Source organism: Tinamus guttatus, unplaced genomic scaffold, assembly GCF_059628265.1.
Source record: "Tinamus guttatus ecotype Peru unplaced genomic scaffold, ASM5962826v1 Tinamus_guttatus_pri_ptg000172l, whole genome shotgun sequence".
NCBI classification, from domain to species: Eukaryota; Metazoa; Chordata; class Aves; order Tinamiformes; family Tinamidae; genus Tinamus; species Tinamus guttatus.
In genome coordinates this window covers 1,430,353-1,452,510 of record NW_028288706.1, presented here as the reverse complement: position 1 = coordinate 1,452,510, position 22,158 = coordinate 1,430,353, and the positions used below count along the sequence as shown (strand labels likewise).

Below are 22,158 nucleotides of genomic sequence, written 5' to 3'. Positions count from 1 at the left end.
AATGCTCTGTCCTGTGCAGAAAGACCGAGCTTTTTCTCTTCCATTCCTGCAAAACTTCTCACCTTCTTCCTGGTGGGCAGAGGCAGCAAAGAGTAGAGCAGATTGTTTCTCCTAGTGGCTCAGTTTGCCCATGTTTATGGCAAAGGCAGAAGCAACCCAGAGATGCTGTTTTTCCTTGTTCCTCCCTTCCATCATGCCTGATTAACTGCTAGCCAGACTTCGGACCCTGAAGGCCAGGGCTCCTTTTAGGAGAGCTCGGTGCCGGGATCTGCTAGATGGGCCTGCAGCAAGGGCTGTGAGAAGGATTCAGCCCTGAGATACAAACATGGTCCATGTCAGAATGAGTCCTTGACTTCGCTGCTTGCCCCAGAAGAAATGCAAGTTTTTGTTCTAATCAGGATAAGAGCTCTGTAAGTCCACACATCCCCCAGGGGAAAGTTTATACGTTGAAGTTGACAACAGACCATTTGGAGATGTGTGCTTTGGTATCACAATGCCCTATAATTCGGGGACTTTGCTTCTTGGCCATCTGGCCATCTGTGGAGGAGTTTGATTTCCTAAATACGGTGTCTCTGATGTCTCTGCAAATCAGACTCCACTGAGATACAAGAATACAAGATACAAGTTCCAGCTCTGTCTCCTGCCTACTTCCTCAGGGCAGATAAAAGTTCCTGGTCAGGCCAGGTGGGGACACAGGCTGCAGGACTAGTCAGCTGGCTCCGCAAGCAGCATAACACAATCCCATGGAATCCAGCAGCCCCTGGAATGCAGGGTCCTGAGGCTGCAAGAGGCTGAAGTGAGGAAACATTAAAGGGTCAGCCCTGCATTGGGAGAGGGCATTTCAGTATAGCTGAAGAAACCCATGATCAGAGAGGTAGGTTTTAGCCTTGGTTGAGTTTCCAGACTTGTTATCCCATATACCCCAGTTCCCTGTCCTCTCACAAAGAAGGGGATACACAGAGGGGATCTACTGAAGAAGCCAGGGCAGGGAAGACTGCAAGGGAAAGTTGCAATGTCAATTTAAGGGCAGTAGAACTGCAGCCTCCCGCTGGCAAATCTATCCATCAGAGCTTCCCCTCCGAGCCACAACTGCCTATCAGTGTATGGACCCAGCAGGAACCCTGGGGCTGCCAGCAGGCAGCCTGGATCCTCCCCATCACTCTGCTCTCTCACACTTGCAGCCAGTAATGCAAGTCAGCTCACTGGGTTTAGCACCCTCCATTGCCACTGTCAGCAGAGATGTGACAGCTCCGGCCATTCACATGGGGAATAAAACACTAAAAAACATGCCTCTGTCTGAGGTCTCTGCATTCAAGCCAGCTCTGCAACAGCTTTTGCAACTGAGCTTGGGAACATGATTCAAAACAGATACCAGACAGCTTCTCCAACAACAGGGGACTCAGCCTGGGGTTTTGAAGGCCAATAGGATGGACAACCTCCCCGCTGCAGGGCAGGGAGCACTTTCTAATGTAGACTCTCTGGCAACTGATTTGAGTGCTTATGCCATCCAGTTTGATTTTGCACCTCCTGGTGGGGTAGACTGCCTTTCCAGATGCTCAGAGGGTGCAGATGGGCCCATGGAGCCCCTTCCTACAGCCTGGACAGCCTGTTCAGTGATCCTGCTGAACCTCGAGATACAACAGAGCTACATAGACCCATGCCCAGCACAACCTCCTGTGTTGCAGGTGGATTTCTCCTCCTCTGCCATTGGCATTGAATTTGTGCCTCCCTTGGCTTTGTTGGAACTGCCTCAGGTTGACTGCATGATACGTGGGAAGTTTGGCTAGGTGTTTCAAGATCCACTTGAGGTAGCTGAGCCTCAAAACCTTAAATAGCACTTATTTGCCTTTTTCACTGAGCTTGATTTGCCAAAAGATGTTTAATTACAGAGACAGTGTTTATAGTTAAATCTACAGCTCAGAGAATATGCATTAACTTCTCGTGAGTAGAGGAGGATTTGGGCAAAAAAAATCATCCCTAGACTGAATAGCATGCAGGAGAGCTCCATAGTGAGGTTCTCAGCCACATGTAGTGCCCATGCAGCAGAGCCAACTCCTTTGGGAAAAGAACACCTACAATTCACCATCTTACGGTGTTGTTCTTGTTCTAGGGTGTACAGTGATCCCTGGTGAGGTGACAAGAACATTCATCTCTGGAGCTGAGCACACAATAATCCCCTTCAATCCCAGAGGGAACAATCTCCATCCACCCACCACCATGTCCAAAGATGATATGGGATGCAAGCTGACCTCAACCTACAAGCACAAGGAGAGGAAGCCTAAAAAGCCCCACTACATACCAAGGCCATGGGGAAAGCCATACAACTACAAATGTTTTCAGTGTCCCTTCACCTGCATGGAAAAGTCCCACCTCTACAACCACATGAAATACAGTCTGTGCAAGAATTCTGTCTCCCTCCTCATTGAGTCGGACTGGCCCTACAAGAAAGGGAATCTGCTCCACCCTGAGCTGCGCCTCCTGCACACAACAGAGGCCTCGTGCCTCCGAGGGCGACGGGATGAGCAGGAGACCTGTGACTCATCAGCTGTGTCAGGAGCATCAGTGAGCACCAAGCAGGCCTCCAGCAGAGATGGTCCTGAGGACAAGCCAACACTGGGGGTTGAGATCCTGCCTGCTGAAGGGGCTGGTGAAGAAAGCAGCCAGTTCCAAGAGGAGGAGGAGGATGTTGCTGGCCTCTTGAGGGAGATGGATGCGGGGGAGAAGAAGGAGAAAAGTGAAGAGGCAGTTTGCCAAGGTGACTCAGCTGAACCAGAAGTGAACACTTTGGTCTTTGGTTTCAAGAACAAGAGAGAAAAGCCTTGCAAAGAGGTAGAGCCTGACTTCATCATCACAGATGTCTTCTCCCTCAAGAACCATGTCATGAAGAGCAGGGAAATGACCTCACCAGAAGTAGAAGCCAAGCCAAAGCATTGCAAAATGCCAAAGAAATGCCTGGCCAGCAGTGGGATCCTCATGGAACAGTGGAAGCTGGTGGCAAATGGACAAAGAAGGAACACCCCTGAGGTTTCCCCTTCTTGTACTGAGGGCAACATCATCCCTTGCTATCCCCCTCCAGCCTACAGTGACTACCATGAACCTCAGGGCCTCAATCTCTCACTGTTGGGTATTAACTATCCATTGAACCCCAGTCTCTTCTCCTATCTGAGCCCCACCATGGCCAACAGTGCTACAACTCACCCCCACTTGGCTCAGCTGCCCTTCCTGGCCTCCACAGCCCAGCTGATGCACCCACATGCCTCCCACTTCCAGCCCCTCCAGACCCCCGAGCGCTCAGCTTTCCTTCCCCGTTTCTACTATCCCTTGCTCTTTGAGCACACTTTTGGCTCCTCTGAAAACAAGATGTCCACTAGCAAACCAGAGGCCCAGCAGCCAGTAGGCTCTGTCATGCCCACGCCTACGCAAGTCAAAGCCTCCAGTGAACCAACAAAACCAGGGTTGCTGAAGGTACCTGTTCTGAAAACAAGCTTTCCTTGGTCAAAAGGTGTGCGAGAGGAGCCATCCTCTGAGCTCAGCCACAGTGCCATGCTGGGGCAGGAAGGAGAGGAGAAATGGCTGTCCCAAGAGAAGGAGAGCATCCCAGCTTTGGGCCCCAACAATCTACGCAAAAAGCCACCTGCTGACATCTACCAAAATCTGATGGGGATCAAAGACAGCACTTTTTCCCCCAGCACTATCCGGAAGGCTGAGTTTCCAATGGTGTCCTCTCTGGAGATTGGCAGCGCTCCAGCCAGCTCCCTGAAAAGGAAGTTCCCTCCCAATGGACTGGATTTGATGGGATCTGAAACAGTAATCCCTGGAAAGCTCAGTTACCAGACCAGGTAAGGTCTCTGATCTGCCTTTTCTCACTTCTGGCTGTCCCTAAACATCATTTTCTTACCCTGTCCTACCTCTGATCCACTCACATCTAAACCATGCTCTTTCTCCCCGCATAACACAGAAATAGCAGGTTGCACTTAACGGTTTCTTGATGTTCCTGAGGTGCCTTTAGGAGCACAAAGAAAAAAGCTCTGGGCCCTGCAGAACACGGGCAGAACTTGGCACCACTGTCATGATGGTATGGACAGGGCTTACTCCCTCACAGTGCCTGGAGAGATGAGGCTCAAAGGGACCAGTGCAGTTCAGGCTTGTGGTCCATACCCCCAAATACTTAGCACCAACCAGAATAGGACTTTCTGGAGGCTGGCAACAAAGGACAAGAGTTCTCTTGGCCCTTGGTCCTGAATTAGTTGGGAACTTCCCCGTTGGCCTGGACAATAACGTAAATTAAAAAAGAACTGGCGTCAGGGAGCTCTTCCCAAGTGGAGATGAACTCTGAGGTACAGCAGTTCCCATGGTCTCCTTGCCCCTAGTCAAACTCTTGCAACTGCCCTTCAGGAACTGGGAGCTTGACTTGCATCAGGTACCAGCGTATGGTAGCTCTGGACCAGAACCTGAGCTTATTAATTCCACAGTCAGTCAACGCTGTGCTGACTTTAATAGCTAGGGATCTTCTGCAACCAAAGCTCTCTGACAAACAAAGTCCTGGTGTGCCCAGTGTCCAGTGTTGTCCCTTCCTTGCTGCAGCCATGTCCCGGTACCTGCCTCATCCTCCCCTCACACTGCGAATACCCTTCATGTGTCCAAGTACCTGGCCTGGGCCTATATGACCACTTGCCATGCCTCAGTTTCTCCCTGTTTATATAGAGAAAAAAAATGCAGTGTTTGTGTGGTGCAGTCCTGCTCTCCCTGGGCATTGGGGAATCTCCTCCTGGGTGCCCAAATATCTCACATTTCCTAGAATAATCATTACCTACTTATAAAAATATACATTTACATTCCTTTGCCTTTGGTTTCGAAGTCCAGAGGGAGGATCACATTTCCAAATGCCTCCTTTTACCATGGACTAAAAATGCATATAGTTCTTTTTAATAAAATTTCAGTTCCTCCTCTTGGTCACAAAAGTCTAGCTATAGCTCTAAGAAAAATGTCTTGGTAAAAAACACAGCCTTGGGTACCTGGAGAAGCTTCCTCTGGGGAAGCTCTCCCAGTTCTTCTATTCACTTCCCTCTTCCCTGCTCCTAGCCTAGCTGCCCTCTCTGGGCCTTCAGGCCTAAGAGATGGCCATTTCCAGGTGTCCGTCCACCTCCCAGCCACACAAGGAGAAAGAAGAGGTAGATTTGGCCAGATGAGGAGGGATCACTCACCAGCATCATTCTCCAAGGCCAGACTAGTATCTTCCTTTTGAGGGAGGGAGAGTCACAAAACAGCCTATACTGGGGGCTTCTCTTTATGCATCCATCTACCTCCTGGTAGAATAAAGCCAGGAGCAGGTCCAGTTGGACTGGTGTTGAGACTGTAGTTTTTTTTTTTTTTTTTTTTTTTTTTAGAAGACTTACATAGGGTAGCAGACAGTAGAGGAACCCTGAAATAATCTGGAAATGGTGATCCTGGATGTATGTCCAAGGATCTTCCTTTGGCTTTCTCCACTGATTGTATCCGTTTCTTTTGTGCAGTGGATCAAGTGCCAACCCCAGCCACGTCCACCAGGCCCTGGACCATTGGCACATGGATGTCCTTGCAGGCCAGCCTGAGGAGGCAGAGAAGACCAATGGCTCTGAAGTCCTGCCTGCTGCAGGTACTGCCTCTGACCATGGCCCCTGTAAGAAGAGCAGAACACAGGAGACTTCGGCCACCACGATGGACCCTGAGCCCACGAGCATGCTTACTGGGGACCTGTCCAAAACTTTAGAGGAGTACCAAGAGGTAGAGAAGAAACTGTCTGACCTAGCAAAAGATGACACCCCTGGGCAAAAAGAACTGAGGGAACAACTGGTCAAAATCCGAAGGGAGCTCTACCATATCCACCAAGCGCTGGAGAAATCCACCAAATCCCATGAGGGGCCCTTGGACCTCTCAGTAAAGAGGTCCTCTGAAAACACAGAGAAGGGCCAGCAGGCCAAGAAAGAACCCTGCAATATGAGCCTAGTGAGTGAGAAGATTCACAGCAAAGATCAAGGGGTCCTCAACAAGCATACAGCAACTGGAGAAGCTGAAGATGGGGAAGGGCTGCCAAACTGCCTCCTTGAGGCTGAAAACAAAACAATTGATCTTCTGATCAAGATGAGCCGCTCAGAGAGCCTCCGGGCATCTTCATCTGAGGCCCACCTAGGAACTGTGATCAAAGCTGAAGTCTTGCCACTCAACATGCCCCTGGAACTCCGGCACGTGATGGAGCCTTACTACAGCCGTACTACCAAGTGTGAGGCAGACTCCAGTGTCCTACTCTGCTCAGATGGCAGATCCAACGCCACTCAGGGCCCTCAGCTCCCAGCCACCGAGGATGGGCCCCTAGGCTGCCGGGCCATGCAGCGCTCACTGTCCTGCAGCCTTCCTGGTGAGACAGACACAGTGTGCATCCACAGCCCTTTGCATGCAGACCCCTAAGTCCACCTTACTCAAAAGCTCTTGGATGTCACTAATCACTTCATGTGCAACCTTCCCCATCTCCACCCCACCTTTTCCCCACAGATGAAAACTTAACCACTGTCTGAATCTGAGGCCACATCACACTGTGCTCCACCTAACTTCTTGTGACTGACTCCAGAAGGTGTAAGAAAACAGTTGCCTCTTTCTGCACTGCCAAAAAGAGCACTTCTGGTTTGTGCACATGCAACAGACTCAGTTCACTCAACCTGGAGCTCCTTTCAAAGGGAAGTCATTGGCAGGCTAGTAGAGAAAACTGTTAAAGGAACAAAGCTTTCAGCAGGAGACTCAGCTAAACTTCCCACCCCACCCCCAGCAGCATCCTGTCATCAAACACACTCAGGGACTTTTGCAACCCAGCTCCCATGACTTGCAGACAAAGGATGAACCCCAAATGGAGTATCTGAAAGGCCAATGCCTGGATCCTGCTATGGAGGTGCTCAAACAGACTGTGGCACCTTGTACAGAGCAAAGCCAGGGAGCCGGTGACAGCTTCAGGGTCACAGCAGAGGACTGGATGACCATGCGGACTGACTCGGAGGCCAAGGAGTTTCCACACTGTGGAGCTAAAAGCATCCTCCCAGCAATACAGACAACAACACAGGGCTCTTGAGCACAGCAACTTGCCTCAGACCACAGCTCCACAACAGGGTGCTGAGCCTTCCTGGAAAAGTGGCCTGCCACATGTGTAGACTGGGCTACAGGGACATGTTCTTGCCTACTGTTCTTCTAGTGTCCAGCTAGTTCTTTTGCCTTGACACAGAAACAACCTTCCTTCTGCCACCACAACCTCTCCCCAATGCACATTCATTGTGAAGTCTGCATCCTTGCAGAATGTCACTTCCTTGAGCTCCTAATAGTCCTAATTCCGCAAATGAGGATAAAATGGGACAGCAAAACAGGTGAAACACTGCTGCCACAAATGGCACTGTTTGAGGGGCAAATAAACTAACAGTGACTTGAAAGGGACTTCAGGTTATGAAGCTGCCTGGTCTGTCCTACCTGGAATGATGCTGAACAGCCATTTCTCAGCCAGAGAAGATGGCAAAGTGAACAGCTGGGGAAGCACCTGCTGGCTTCCCTCCGTTGGGTGCATATTGGCCTTCCTGAAAGGCCATCTTCTTCCCACACTCGCAGTGTGCTCTTGCCTCTGTTGGGCGGGCTGGGGCCTACTGCTGGGCAGCTGCACCTCCCCATACCCTACCAGCTGGCTGAGCATTACCTGATTTGGCTCAGGAAGTCTCCAGGCTTGGGCTAGGATTTCTTAGGCTTCATCCTTGTGCGGCAGATACAGTGTGGTCTCCTCAACCCAGAAAAGACAGGCACACTTTCCTCTCCCATCCCACTCTCCATCGGAGATATGGTGAGGTTTTCTGCGAGCGCCAAGGGCCTTCGTTAATTCAATCTGCTCAGTCTGTTCTTTGCATTGAGGAAAAAAAACAAAGAAAGAAAAAAAGAAAAACAAAGGAGGGGGGAGGGTGAATGGGGCAAAGAGGTCAACACACAAAGCCACAAATAAGGGACCTACATAGAGGAGCAAGGGACCTTTAGACATTAGCTCTTCTTTAGGCACAAAGTGGACATTCCTGCTACAAGTGAATGAAGAATGCAGGCCCCCACATGCGACCTGGGAATCCCAAGCGCTTTGATGGACCCAGGCAACAGCTGAATCTTCCACCTCATCACAGAGTTTATTTCTTGCTCAAAGACTTTGTTCAGTGCACTCAGTCCTGTGGGCTTTACACTCTGGAGAAACAAGTGCAGTGGCGAGGAGAGGAGGGGGAGGTATTCAAAAGGGGACACGCTCTGCTCAACACCATATTGAACATCTTAGAAAGGTGTCAGGGGAGAATTAGCTCCAGAGGTTCCTGATGGGCCATGTCCTGTTGCTTCCCTGCATGACCCTCATCCCACTAGACTATTAAAGCTAATGAAACCCCACAAGCACAAGCCCCAGAGGTTGGATGCAGAGTCCTTAGCCCTGAAATCCAGAGGAGGTGAGGTTGGTGCTTTCTTTCTGAGTTAGAAGAGTGCTGTGGTCTTTGCATGTTATAGTATCATCAACACAACAGCCTTCTCCAACCAAACACCTTGTTAACATCAACCACCCCCAGCAGTTCAGTAGTCCTTCTCAAGCTTCTTCTATCACCCTGTGCACCTCTGGCACCAGCACTTCCACACCAGCTTCTCTGTGCCTCTCTTCCCCCTTTACCGCTCACTTGGCCCAAAGTAGAACAGGGCCCACAGAGACAAATGGGAAGGTGGAATCTCCATTATTTCTGTGACATCCTTCCCTACCCATCCGGCCTTTTCCTTCTCTGAGGAACATTAGGGCCCCAGGTCCCTCCACTCATGCTAGTGTACAACCTCTTCCCACTCCCAAGCACTGTGCAGTTTTCCCTAGCAGACCCTTGCCTGATCCTGGGCACTAGAGAAGGAATTGGACCCTGTAGTTGACGTTAGCAGGAGATCAGTGGGCCTAAGCTTCAGGTTCAGATCCCTAGATAATACTGCCTTTCATGCCTTGATCCAATGTTTTGCTTGAACACAGGTAGTCGCTCCCTTCCCATCCCCTCCATTCATCCTGTCCCCCCAAATTGGGATGCAGCCACTGCTCACTGATGCCCAGGGAACTGAGAGCCTCTCCTGTGAGGTAGTATCAGCAGTTTTTACTACGTTACTTACAGAGGGACAACAGAAAAAGCGATGGGGATGGTGGGGTGGGAGTGGTTCCAGTGGGAGGTAGAGGCCAATCACAGTATTTATTGTTCACGGTTTTACGAATGTACAAAACAAAACCATTAAACGGAAAACTTCCAAGCAGGAGTTGCTGTTGCCCATTTATTTGCATCTCAAGCATGTGTGCAGGTCCTTCAGACCTGTGCAAAGACTTGGTGTTGCGCAACCATTTGGCAAGGTGTCCTTTGAAAAGTAGGCATCTCCTTTGCAATACACCGAGCTGGAAGCAAGTCACCTCCATCAGCCATTCCAAGCATGTTTTCCTTCCCATGGTACCGTATGCACTCAAGCCAGACTTCCCAACAGTCCCACTTGATAGATCTCCATTACCGAGATATTTACTCCCAAGTTTTCACGGATTCAGAGATAGCCACCGGTGGGATGCAGCCAGATTTTGACACTGGGTGATTATTTGCATGCATATTTTTTGACTGCTTTCTTCTGCAGGACCACACTGGCCTTGGTGGAAAGAGGAGCAGTTCACTGTGTTTAAAGACAGGGTAAGAGGGCTTGTCCTAATTCCTGTAGCACAGTTCCGTGCACAGACTCAGAGAAGGGCAGAGCTTCCTCTTGTCCAGAACAGATAGCCCATCTCTCCTGACAAAGTATCCAGCACTGGGAATTAAAAGTACAAAACTCTTTCCTTGAAAACAGGGTAATGCAAGTAAGAGCCTGGACTTGCATTTCCAGACAGAGGAGGGATTTCCCAGAGATGTTCAGTAAGGACAGGCAGCAGCGCCCATTCCTTGCAGCCCTGAGAGCTTGTCTCTACCATTGTCACTGCTCCTGCCACAGCACCACCATGCAGGACAGACCCTTGCCCAGTGACTTCTGCCTGCAGGTGACCTGCAGTGTGGCCCTCAGAGAGGACAGGGACCTTCAGGAGGTGGCAGAGCCCACAGCACCATTCTAGTTCAAAAGGAGGAAGCATTTACCTTTGCATTTAAATAATGGATGGGAGTCGAAGAACTGGGGCAGCTTATCCAGGCTGCAATCTGCCCCTTCAGGGTCCCCAGCCCCCTTGAGCACAGGGCCCATTACACAGCTATTTGGTCACCCTAAAGGCATCTGATAGGTAGCCACTACCTGGTTTTTACGGCAGGCGCACTTGATGATAGCTATCTTTCTTGGTCACGGTTGACCAAAGTCCCCCCTACTTCATTTCCCCCCCCAGTTTCCTACCAATCAAAGGTCAGTTCCCAACATCACCTGAAGGACCCAGTGGAGTGAGGCACAATTCCTCCCTTTTCCTTACTGAAGCCAGCAACACCCCCTTCTCCCAGGGCAGAGGAGACACAGGTTCACAGCAGGTCCCCAGCACAGCTCAGAGCCTAGCAGCTCATGGTCAATGGAGCTTCACGAATGTTACGGGTTTCTAACCCAAGGTGGGTACAGCTGCTCCTGCTTATGTATTCCTTTCCCTCCAGGTTTGAGAGCAGTGGACAGCTCAAGGGTTGACAAAGGGGAAAATGTTTCCTAGTTAACAAACCCTCGGGGAAGGCTTATCTCGAGCTAGGCAGTAGAAGGAACAGATTTCAAGGTTTCCAGTGACAGAAGAGGTTGTTGTTCTCCTCATCCTGCCAACACAAGGCCCTAGAGAAACGGGGATACTGAGGGTGACTTTGCTGCCTCCCAAAGAAGTTTTCTAACTTCCCCACAAGTCATGCTGTGGGCTGGGTGCCATGTTGGCTGTCTTGGCTGTAACCATCAGCTTTATGGGGTGCCAGGACCAGCAGCAGAAGGTGAGATGGCACACGAACTACACAGGGGTGTATGGAGGGGACCATGATGTGTAGGGCATGGTGGCAGCACATCGCAGCAGGTGAGAAGGGTAAGTCCAAGGGTAAGTCCATAGAAACATCCTGCAGAACATCCACAGAAATTCCCTTGAGTTATCTGTCAAGTTCCAGTGGCAAATTTAGGAAAGGGGGAGATGGATCCCATGCCAGGAACAGGGCAGTTGGTGTGCCACTCACTTGCAGATGAGCAGTCCCCAGGATGCATGAGACTTGGCTCCACAGGAGACAGCTGAGCAGGGAGGTGAGGTGGGTAGCAGGGTTGTGGCAGGCATTGCCTTCTCCTGACAAGCTCCAGTATAACAACAGAAACCACAGCTCCAATGCAGGGTCTGAGCTGGAAACACATGGAGTTCTGCCGTTGAGTAAAAGAAGGAGTAAAACCCCCCAGGGGGGCAATTTCCTCTTTTCAAGGGAAGAGGGTGCTGTCAAGAAAAGCTATGCTAGAGGGGGGCTTTTCAGTGCCTCCCTGACATCAAGAAATTGGCCACAGAGCAAATTTGAAGCTCATGTGAGTTAATCTTTTCCACATAGATCAACAGCCGGTGGGTGATATCAGACTGATTTGGGATCACACAAATCTAGAGGCGGTGGTTGGAAAGAGTCAGGGAACGCAAGAGTTGAGATGATCTGATTTGCTCTTGCTCTTCCTCTGTCAGGCTGGCAATGGTGATGCCTCCTGTCTGCCCCAGGGATCTCTCCCATGAGCCTCCCCAGGCAGGGCCCAGAGAGCTGGTTGCTCACTCGTAACGGTGGGCTACGAGGTGGAACCAGCTCAGGACAAGAAGTGGTTCTTGCCCAGCACAACCAGTTTTCTCTTACCTCAAAGCAGAGAGGCCAGAGCACAGAGCAGTGGAAAGTTACCAAATACAGATTTAAAAAAGGGACAAGGTCGGGAAGGAGATTTCTGAGCAGACATGTGAAGGCTCAAAGACAACCTGGAGGAGAACTGCTCTATCTCAGGCAGGAGAGAAGCAATGAACTAGCTTTGCAGTGACAGCAAGGCCGGATGCAATGCACACTCTTTGACTGTGAGCCAGGCAAAGAGGACTCTGTAGCTGGAAAGACAAACTGTGAACTGCCCAAAAGAGTTCCAGTCATCTCCAGTAGCCAGTCACTGCCCTCTTTGTGTTTCCTGCATAGGGAAAAGGAGACTGAAAAAGGCATGCAAGGATTTGTTTCTGTTGAGTCAATGTATGCTGTGAAGCTTTCCTCATGATCTTAAATAAAGAGCACCGGTGTTTTCAGAAGCCATGAGCAAGGAGTCTTAGCGGGTCCAAGCAGGACTAGGAAAGATTATCCTCTGTGCTCTTTCTTGGGCCTCCTCCCAACCTCATCCTTTCCCTTGCTTAGAAGCATTTACATGCTAGGAGCAACCAAGCCAGTATACAGACTCTCTTGGATGCAGAAATGCTGTCCCCAGGGCTGGTGACAAGCCAAAGAGTAACGTGGAAGAAGACCAGGTGTGCTGGGACCTGTCACGGGATTGAGCTTCAATGGCAATGCAGTTGCATGAGCTTGCACTGATCCTGGATCTGCTAATCCCATCTGTTTGTTGCCACAATGCTATTGCTTGTCGCAGCTCCTGGTATTGCATCCACCTGGGTGGCATCACTGCACCACACTCTGTTGCCATGCAAGAGTCTCCCAGCTCTGCAGGGATCATATTGCCATGGTTCCACTTGCCTCCTCCAGCACGGCAGCCACACCAGCTAGCACTAGTATGAACCCTTCAGCCAGATCTTAAACGGCGGCACATGGCAACACACGCTGTATTGCATGAAGACCCTGGAACTGATGGTCCTCAACTACTTTGATAATGATTGTATTCTCCATTCCCCTACCAGTGCAGACCAGCAAGGAGTGGGAGCTACCCCACTGACCCATCTACTCAGTTTTATGCAAGGAAAAACAGTACAAAAGACTACAAGAGTTTCTCTGCTGTGTTTTTCTCCCTGCCCATCTGTTATTCCATTTGGAGGTTTCCTTTCCCTGCTCTTGGATGCCTCTGAATGGATCGTTTCCCTGGGCATTTGCCAAGTGCAGAACCATCCTGAATTTGGATTTGGATCAAAGGCCCATGAAGTGAAGGACAGAGGGTTAAACACTTAAAAGGGGAGGGCAAGGACAACATTCTCCTAGCTCTCATTAGAGCTGGACAAGCACAGTGGAAAACAACTTTCCTTCAGGTGCTGCAGGCTCTGGCAGGGTGAGATCCCAAGCAAAAGCTGCTTAAAGACATGGAATCATAGAATCATAGAATCATAGAATGCTTAGGGTTGGAAGGGACCTCTAGAGATCATCTAGTCCATCCCCCCTGCATACGCAGGGACACCTAGAGCACGTGGCACAGGACTGCATCCAAGCGGGTTTGGAAGATCTCCAGAGAAGGAGACTCCACAACCTCTCCGGGCAGCCTGTGCCAGTGCTCTGTCACCCTCACTGTTAAGAAATTTTTCCTTAAGTTCCTATAGAATTTTTGGTGTTTCAGTTTCCGGCCATTTCCTCTAGTCCTATCAGTGGCCACCACTGAAAAGAGACCATCACCGTCCTCTGCACTCCCTCCCTTGAGGTACTTATAGACACTGATTAGATCCCCTCTCAGGCTTCTCTTCTCCAGGCTGAACAGGCCCAGCTCCCTCAGCCTCTCCTCATAGGGAGAGCAAATGTGCAGGCCAGGAAGGGAGCTTGGAGCAGCCCCATCTCCCTCCTCCCAGCCCAGGTAGACCCTGCTGCAGACCCAAAATGCCCACATTGTATTCCTGGAGCTGGGGATGCAAAGGGCCAAATCTCCTGTTGTTATTTCCTCCCTAAGTTTAGATGTGGGACCTAAAACACAGCCTTTCTCCATCAATCTCTGTGCCTCTGGGGCTACAGCACTGTCCCTGGACCTCCAGGAGTCCTCTCCACCATGAAGGAAGCCTCTATTCCCTCTCCCACATCCTGTACAGCCTCCAAGATGTGTCTCCAGCCAAGCCATGTGGATGCTTCTCACCAGGAGGCAAAAGACAAGTATGGACAGGCTGTTGCAGGAGCTTAGCCCAAGACAGAGTGTAGCTCAAAGCAGGCAATGAGGACGCCACTTCCAGGATCAGACAGGCTTCACCCTTAAGGTTGTTTTCTACAGGAAAGGCGCTTTGTGCTGTAGCTTCATCCGTTTCATGGCTTTCGGCTCATTTGGTTAAATTCAACAGGGAGCTTGATGTCTCAAACAGGATTAACTACATAATCCTCTTGTGAGTGCTACGACAAGCAGAAGCCACAGAGAAACAAGAGAGCTTTATCACTCCCGGAGGAAAGGCTGAGGTTATCAGCTCGGCTTTTATCAGACACCGGAGAATCTTCCTTCGCAAGTGAGGCTGAGCCGCGGTCTCCGCTCTCCGCTGTCTCACCAGACGCCCACACTGAGTGACGATGGGGCCGAGGTAATTTCCTAAGGCCGGCCATGCAGGCAGGTGCTCAGCGTTGCCACCTAAAACTCTCACACATGGCCCTGGGACACCACTTTCTGCCGCACGCACACACAAATACACACAGTGGGTTCGAGATATATATGTGGATATTATATATATTTTAATTAGGGCCAATTATCTTTCAGTTATTTGGACAGACAGAGCCACCTTGTGTCTAGGTGTAGAAACAACAAATCTGCATTCAGCTCCGGTGCGACTGGATTTTGTCCTGGTGATGCTCAATATCTGGATTCTTGGGAAATAATCACAAATCTCTTAAAATCTGCCAGCATCAGCCCGGGGTCAGCAGGCCAGGGACCAGCAGGACTTTCCAGATCAGAGCATCCAAGCATCCCATCACGAATCAGAGCTTCAGGAGCAGGGAACGGAGAGCAGGGGGCCTTCATTACAAGGCAGCAATTTACCACCCACAGATGTCACAAGCATTGGTGTTCCCATGATCTGCGAAATCGGAGCTGGGGATACACTCACTATTCACCCTTGCCTACTCGTCCCACGGACATCTCCTTGATTGCTAAGGCATAATATATAAGGGTAAATATTTTTGGAAAGGTCTTTTTTTTTTTTTCCACAATTCTGTGAAATCACAATTCTGCTGGTCCTGTGGAATCTTCCTCTGGCTTCTCGCACATGTGCACGAGGCCAGGCAGGTGTCCTGCCTTGGTGCATACGGACTGGCAGGGACCCAGGACTCGCGCTCCCCTACCTGTACAATTTTCTTTGCCAAAATCCTACCTAAACAGAGTCAAGGTGGCCTTCAGGAAACCTTGGGAGGGGAAACCTTGGGAGTGTGGCCTGCAGCACTGCCTGCTATGAGCTTGGCACTTTGCTTAGAGCTGGCACAGAGTCCTGCAGAAACCTCCAGGATGCTGAGGCAGAGCTGATGTCCTCAGGATCCAGGGAAGGAAAAACTGCACAGGAAGCTCTCTGCTAAAGCCTGCAAGCAACGTGCTCCAGGCAAGCCTGAACTGGGCCCAAATCCTCTTCTCTTTGGTCCCTTTGTAGAGCTGGCAGCCAATGTCCCTGTCTCTTGTACCCTGAAGTCTGTATGGGGATGGTAGTGTAGGGCTCGTGGCTCTGCCATGCCTTGATATATGTGCCCGGTAGAGTTTGGGGGTGGCTTTCAAGCAGGTTGTGACAAAGCCTCAGTCCTGAAAAGGTGAAGCGGAGCCCCAGGACCAGTCCGTGTCTGTTTATCCTGGTGATGGAGCACACAACAGAGAAACAAAAGGTCAAACTCTGTTACCCTGGGAGATGGTTTTTTGAAGCGGCCTTCTATCCTGCCTGGGCTCATACGGAGTGGCACTGGTGCCTGTCATGTGAAGTTACTTTTATATGTTTCAGCAGATCAAAGGGCCAAACCAACCCTGCAGATCCTGTGAACTTCAGGGATGCACTGATCCAAGGTCAGATGTGCCCTAAGCACACAAAGCAAGGAGATGCCAGCCCCTGGACAGTTTAGAGGCAGGTCCCAAACCCGCAGCTCCCTGAAATCCGTCGAACCCCTGCTCCAGCTCATGTGGTCCTTTGGAAGGGCCAGGTGCACACAACCCCATCCAATCATCTCAAAATGGGGGAAATATCTGATCTGAGCTTCACCAACTTTAGCCCCTCAGGGTAATGAAGAGACACAAACTCCATCAAGAGCAAGGACAACTTTGGCCAGATTTTACACAGATGCTTTGAGCTCATTCCTGGCAAGGACTGACTGAGCATTTTGGAAACTTAATGTCACCAGTGCTGGAGGACCATCTTTGGCCAGTACTTTGCAGGCTGGACCCAGCTGGTTCTGCTTTTGCTCCTGACTCTCTTTGCTCCTGACTCTTTTCTTGAGTCAAACCAATAATTACCACCTTCAACTCTAAACGCTGCCTCACTTGGCTGGATGGAATGACCTGGGTTTGGTTCAGGACACATTGTTGAGTGTCTCACAACAGTTTTGGATACCCAGTGTCACGGAAGCAAAGCAAACACTTCTGTTTTTGGATGTCCAGTGGCTAGCTAGTTGGTTCCATGGCTAAGAACTCCATTTCCCCATGACTAAAATCCAGTTTACTTGATTTAAAACTTCCTTCTCTGGAAACATGCAGCATTTGGTCAGGCAGTGCTCAGCACTGGAAATGTGTCATATAAGATCCACCTTTCCTTTAATACCACAGTAGAGATTCACCTGCCCCTGCAGCTGGTCCCCAAATCTGCCCAATTTAGATGACCAGGAGCCTACTCCCCAGATGAACCCTGGAGAGGACCCTTGTTCAAAGTCCTCCAAAGTCCTTGGCACTGTCGCAGCTCTCACGGATTGCTCGTGCGGGTGCTCTCACCAGGTACAAGTGAACCAGAGAGGGCTGTGACAGCAGTGAGACTCCTCAACAACAGTGACCCCCTTGACGGTTTTATATCAGATGCCTCCATTTCACATCAAGAAGCAGAGGTGGCCAGGGCTCGCCGAAGCCACGGGGAACCCGGGTGTCAGGAGGGAACGTGAGTCCCCGACGCTTCCTGTGACCGATGTCAGGGCACCGGGCGCCGCCGGTGTCTGGAGGGCTGCCACGAGCCGCCTTTCCTCACGGGCAGCCTCGGCCCGGGGCAGCAGCGCAGTGCGGACAGCTTGAGCGCGCTGCAGGCTCGCGGGCCAGCGGGCAGGGAGCCGGGTCTGCGCTGCCGCCCGCGACACCGGGCGCGCCGCTGCGGGCTGCGCTGGAGACCGGCGAGGACCGAGCGGCAGCGCGGGGGCGGCGCGGAGGCGGAACCTTGAGCGCGGCGCGCGGGGCGCCGGCCGGAGCGCCGCGCATGCACAGGCGGGCGTATCCTAGCAACGGGGCGGTGGCACCCGGAAGTGGCTGCGGCGGCCGGAGCGCGCGGGGCGGTAGGAGGCGGCGCGGCGGGTGCGGGGCCTGCGGGGCCGGGGGGGCCGGGCTTGGCCGGAGCCCGGGGCACCGAGCGGAGCCGCTTTACTGCTCTGCGTGTGTCCTGGCCTCGCCGTGCCTGCGAGCGCCTGCTCGAACCGAGCCGGGGCTGCACAGCTGCTTGGGAGCGTGGGTCCAAGTATTAGATGTTGCTGTCAAAGGTACAAGCAGCAAAAGAGGCGACTGCAGTGACATTTAAAACGCTAGCTTTAGCGGTTGGTTAAAGCTGTTGCACTTGTCATCTTTACTGTGGAGTTCGATTCTTACTCCATTGCCAGAATAGGTCAAATTAAGACATGAAAAAAGGCACAGGCCGTTTTCAGCTATGGGGATATTTTATAGTTGTTAACTATTATATCTGCGTCTCCTCAGCGATACTTGCCCGTCAAGAGGACGGGTGAAGTGCTCTAGCCGTGGCAGTATGCCAGCTATATGAAAAGGTTGCAGAAGGCAAGGTTAAAAACGAACAAAAAAGAGAACGCAAGGATAAGAAATGCTTTTCCTCCGTGAGATTTTTTTTCCACCATTTTTTAGATTTAAAAAAAAAAATGGCTGGAAAATAACTGGATTGACAGAGTCAGTTTGGTAATTGTGCTCTGAAATGTACTGCACAGCACGGCTCTAGGAAGGAGAGCGATGCAGGGACACGGGAGGTCTCTTGTAGTGATACCGTCAGGTGGTGACACCCCTGGAGGAAAAATGAGAACAAATATTCAACTTTAACATCATGTAGGCTTATCTTTTCAATATTCCTAGTGGTAGCTTTGATAAATAAAACAGAAATACTAAGAGAAAAAAAAAAGAGTAGGTTTATTTCTTCATGTTTTCTGTCAGTCCTTTAAAATGGCCAATTCAATTTTAGTTTTTAAAGTATTCAGTTGCTGGTAAACTTAAGGTCTCTCAAAAGATAAATGGCTAGAACTGCAATATAGCTAGAATTATCCCACTTGCTAAATTTATGTTATTTAAAATAATTTCTGAGCATTTGTATATGTGTATGCATTCCGTCTGTGTTTTTCTTTTTTCTGAGTTCCTGTATTTACATAGGATTTATTTCTTTTTCTCCTGTTAATATGTGTATAGTTCTTAACAAAAAACAAATGATTTTTCAAGCCTAAAGCTAGGTCCTGGACCAAATCTCATCTCCCCTAAAAATGTTTCTTTAACAATCCGAGGAAGGCGTGCAGGAAGGTGCAGGGAAGACTTTTTCTGCCTGCCAGACCTCCCTCTCAGAAAGGCAGAGAGCTGTTCCAGGCAGCAAGGTGAGGGGCTCACCCTTCCAAAGCTGAGAACTTCTATTTTCAGCAGGTTGCTGCAAGCACCAAATCGCTCCCAAGCACCTCATGGCAATTGGGAGGGAAGTAGTGGGGTGTGCCTTGCAGTTTTGCAGTAAAAGGGAAAACTCAGGTGCAGAAAAGCATTGTGATCCTGGCAGTCGGGATGCTCTTCCCTGTGGCGTGAGTGAGGGAGATGCCAAAGAGCTTCCCTGTTTGCCCCGAGGGGCTGACAGCTCATTCCTGAGCAGACATCTCCCGCTGCTGCATTTGGTGGAGTGGTGGTATTGAGGCTGGGTTAATCACCAGCCTTTGCTGCTTCCCTCCTTCTCTGGGTCTCACCACTTTTCCAGCTGCTGAGATTTGCGAGATGAGTTGCGCTATATGAAACAGGGAGAAGAGCAAAAACGCCAGGTACTGCCACATTGTGCCTCCTATCTATACGTTATTAAATACACTCTTTGTTTCTCCTTCCAATTGACTGGGTCCCTCGCACAGGAGCAGCCTTGGGGGCTTGTAGACTTTGCACATCTCTAACAAAACTCTGAAGGACAGAGCAGGATAACAGGCACCGGCTGCTGCTTGTTCTGTACCAGCGTACCCCTTACTGCAATTATATTTCTGTTAGAAACCTTGGCCTTATCTAAAGAGACATTGTCAACTGCCTTAAAGCTCCTTTCTACAAAGGTCTTAAAAAGCCATTGAAATGTTTCCATAATTACACAAAGGAAAATAGATAAAATGTACTGATAAAATAGAGATTGTTTTCTTCTTTAGGATCTTGCCTGTAATGAATTAAAGCTGCTGTGTGAACTTGATTCAGTTACTCCTCACAGTCTCTTCACAACATAAAATTATCATCTCTATTTGCAGCTGAGGGGAGTGAGAGAAGGATAACCGAGGTTGGTCAGTGAGTTTGTCACAGAGCACAGCTCCCAGTTCCTAGAAGAAGGCTCTTGGCATAAACCAAAGTTTAATTGTGAGTAATGGGAAGAAATACTCCCCGGAGACATTACAGTGTGTGTCTATCTAGGCCCTTCCCTGGGGAGTTTTCAGGAGTAATCAGCATCAGAACTAAGATCCAAGACCGGACAGATTCCTGATCTTGGTCAGTCCTCAGTGTTGTGCTTCTCAGTGAAAGATCATGAAAGATTGTTCCAGGACTGGGAAAAATGACTTAGCTGGGAAATTCCCATCATTTCAAAGATGGGAGTTTTATTTAGCCTGCTAAATGCAGCTATGATTTAAAGTTCTCAAATTCATTTTCTTTGTACATAATCACCGTCCTCAAATTTGATGTTTGTGTTTAAATGCAGGTGGGCCGTCCTGTAAGGATAGCTGTCATGGTCCTGAAGGTCTTCTTTCCTACATGCTGCTCCTCAGCAGAAAGTGGCATTTTGATCGGCCGCTGGATCTCAGAACAGAACTCTGCTGTCATCCTCGCCGTGGTGCATTTCCCCTTCATTCCTGGGCAGGTGAAGCAATATCTCAGCCAAGTCCAGCAGGTGACCAAGATCAAAGTTTCCGTGCTTGGCTCGTGGAGCAACAGCAAACAGGAGAAAGAAGAGAGTCTGAGTAAGTTCTTGGAAGACCTTGGGACAATATTTGTCCACAAGCCATGGATTCAGATAAGCAAGGAGAGAGACAGCAAATTTTGGAGTTGTTCTACCCTTCAGAAAGAGTCTAACAGCTCTAAGGAAGAAGAAATCATCTTAATATATTATGACCAGCGCAAAGTCATGCTTTCCCAACTACATCCCCCAGTGGACACAACTACTGACCAAAAGGCAGATGATGCTTCAAAGCTCGCTGCCATGTTTGACACAGTTGCCAACAGCAAGATACTGTTCATGACAGACAGATATGATGATGGGCCCATCAAGCTGACCCACTGGCAGTCAGATGGAGTTGAAGCTAGCATCATCGTGGAGCTGCTCAAGCAGGCCTCGGTGCCTGCATGCCTGCTGTTGACATTCCTGCTGTCCCTTACCTCTGCAGTCTGTAAAAGCAGGTAAATCGTGTGGCTGTGGCTATGTGCTACAGGGAAATTTAATTCATGCATAGGCATTTTCAGGGCAGTGCAGCTAGTGTTTCTGCTCAGCTGCAATAAGTAGTAGTGGCTGGGAAATGGATTTTGTGTGAATTGTACCAGTCTCATCAGGGAAATGGATTTTGTGTGAATTGTACCAATCTCATCACAGCTACTGGTACTGCTTGTAGTTCTGCGACCTTAGGTGCCTTTCAAGTGTCTGCTTTCCTCATCTCTGAGATCATCAGCATGCAAAAGGACCTTGGATGGTACAGCAGCTGACATGATGGGTGAGCTAGGCTCTGACAGGAGCTTATGTCTTCCACGGTGCTTTTCCGAGGACAGGACCATGGTAGAAACCTTTTCCCAACTGCAGTCCAGCCCCTTTGATGGACCTTAACCCCAGCAGGCACAGTCCAACAACTGACGTACCTGATGTGACTGATGAGGTCAGGATGCATAAGCCCCAGCTGCAAGGAGGTGGAGTGTGAGAACCAGATTATAAAAGTCTTGACTAGGAAGGGGAGGGGAAAGGCCTGCTGTTTTTGCCAATCTCATTACATCCACAGGCCAACACAATATAAACTGATGATGCATTAGGTTCCACGGGTAACAGCAGGTAGAGAAGCTCCTGGACAAATCCTCTATTACAGACAGGCTGTGGTGGACCCACTCTTAAAGTCTGGGCAGTTTCATGGTAAAAGGTAAAAAACTCTCACAAACACAGTGGAATTCATGGAGGAGCTGGAAGGCAACGGCCCATTTGCGGTAGAGGTGGTTCAGCCCCACTTCTAGTTCGTCACAATGGAGGTTTTTTTCAGTTATAACATGGCTGGTAGAATGAGGTGAGGGTCTTCCTTAAGGCCTTGGTAGCTGGGACTCCCTGATCTCTGCTATGAATCCCTCCATGGCCACGAAACGTCAGCAAATGGTGTGTCTAAATCCATCAACAGACAGCGGTGTTACAACCTTGGGACCTTGTAGCAGGGAATGCTGGTTTCCGTGAGCCTTCGGTTAAATCCTGCTGTCTATCCTTGACTGCACTGGAGTTTCAGTGCTGTGAGCAGGATGCTTCAAGTGCCATGTGTGGCAAGCTCGTGCACTAAGGAGAAACTCTGAGCGGATTTGAAAAGGAAAAGCTTCTTTGAATAAGGCTTAGTAACATGTCTGGTGAGGCTGGGTTGGATTGCCAGAAAGAGGATTGGAGCGCAGGTTCCAAGCTGCAAGAGGACACTTTGATTAATCAAATTTACTACTGTATTCATGGGTAGATGTTCTCAAGTATAGCCTAGGGGTATGGGAAATGGAGTCTTCTAACAGGTTTCCAATTGCATGATACTGTCATGAAAAATTACAGTGAAACTCTTCATAGACGAAGCTTTGCTGAACAGTTGGGTTATGTGCTTTGATATAGAAGGGAAAACTGTCCATTCTTTGGACTATTCACAAAATAGATTT

The 22,158-nt window shown here is 49.8% G+C and overlaps 2 protein-coding genes across 2 annotated transcripts in view; both read left to right on the top strand.

The window, feature by feature from the left end:
* Positions 1–2,217: 2,217 nt before the first annotated feature.
* On the top strand, positions 2,218–6,444 carry PRR35 (proline rich 35). Its single transcript, XM_010212099.2, has 2 exons — positions 2,218–3,839; positions 5,514–6,444. Exons 1-2 carry the CDS (start codon positions 2,218–2,220, stop codon positions 6,442–6,444), a joined length of 2,553 nt encoding a protein of 850 aa, XP_010210401.2.
* Positions 6,445–17,345: 10,901 nt separating this feature from the next.
* The window catches only part of PIGQ (phosphatidylinositol glycan anchor biosynthesis class Q), a 29,511-nt gene continuing 24,698 nt past the window's right edge, over positions 17,346–22,158 (top strand). The window contains exons 1-2 of the mRNA XM_088523013.1: positions 17,346–17,357; positions 19,988–20,682. Coding sequence (XP_088379139.1) covers positions 20,015–20,682 — 668 coding nt within the window. The 5' untranslated portion in view covers positions 17,346–17,357; positions 19,988–20,014. The remainder of the gene's footprint in view (positions 17,358–19,987; positions 20,683–22,158) is intronic.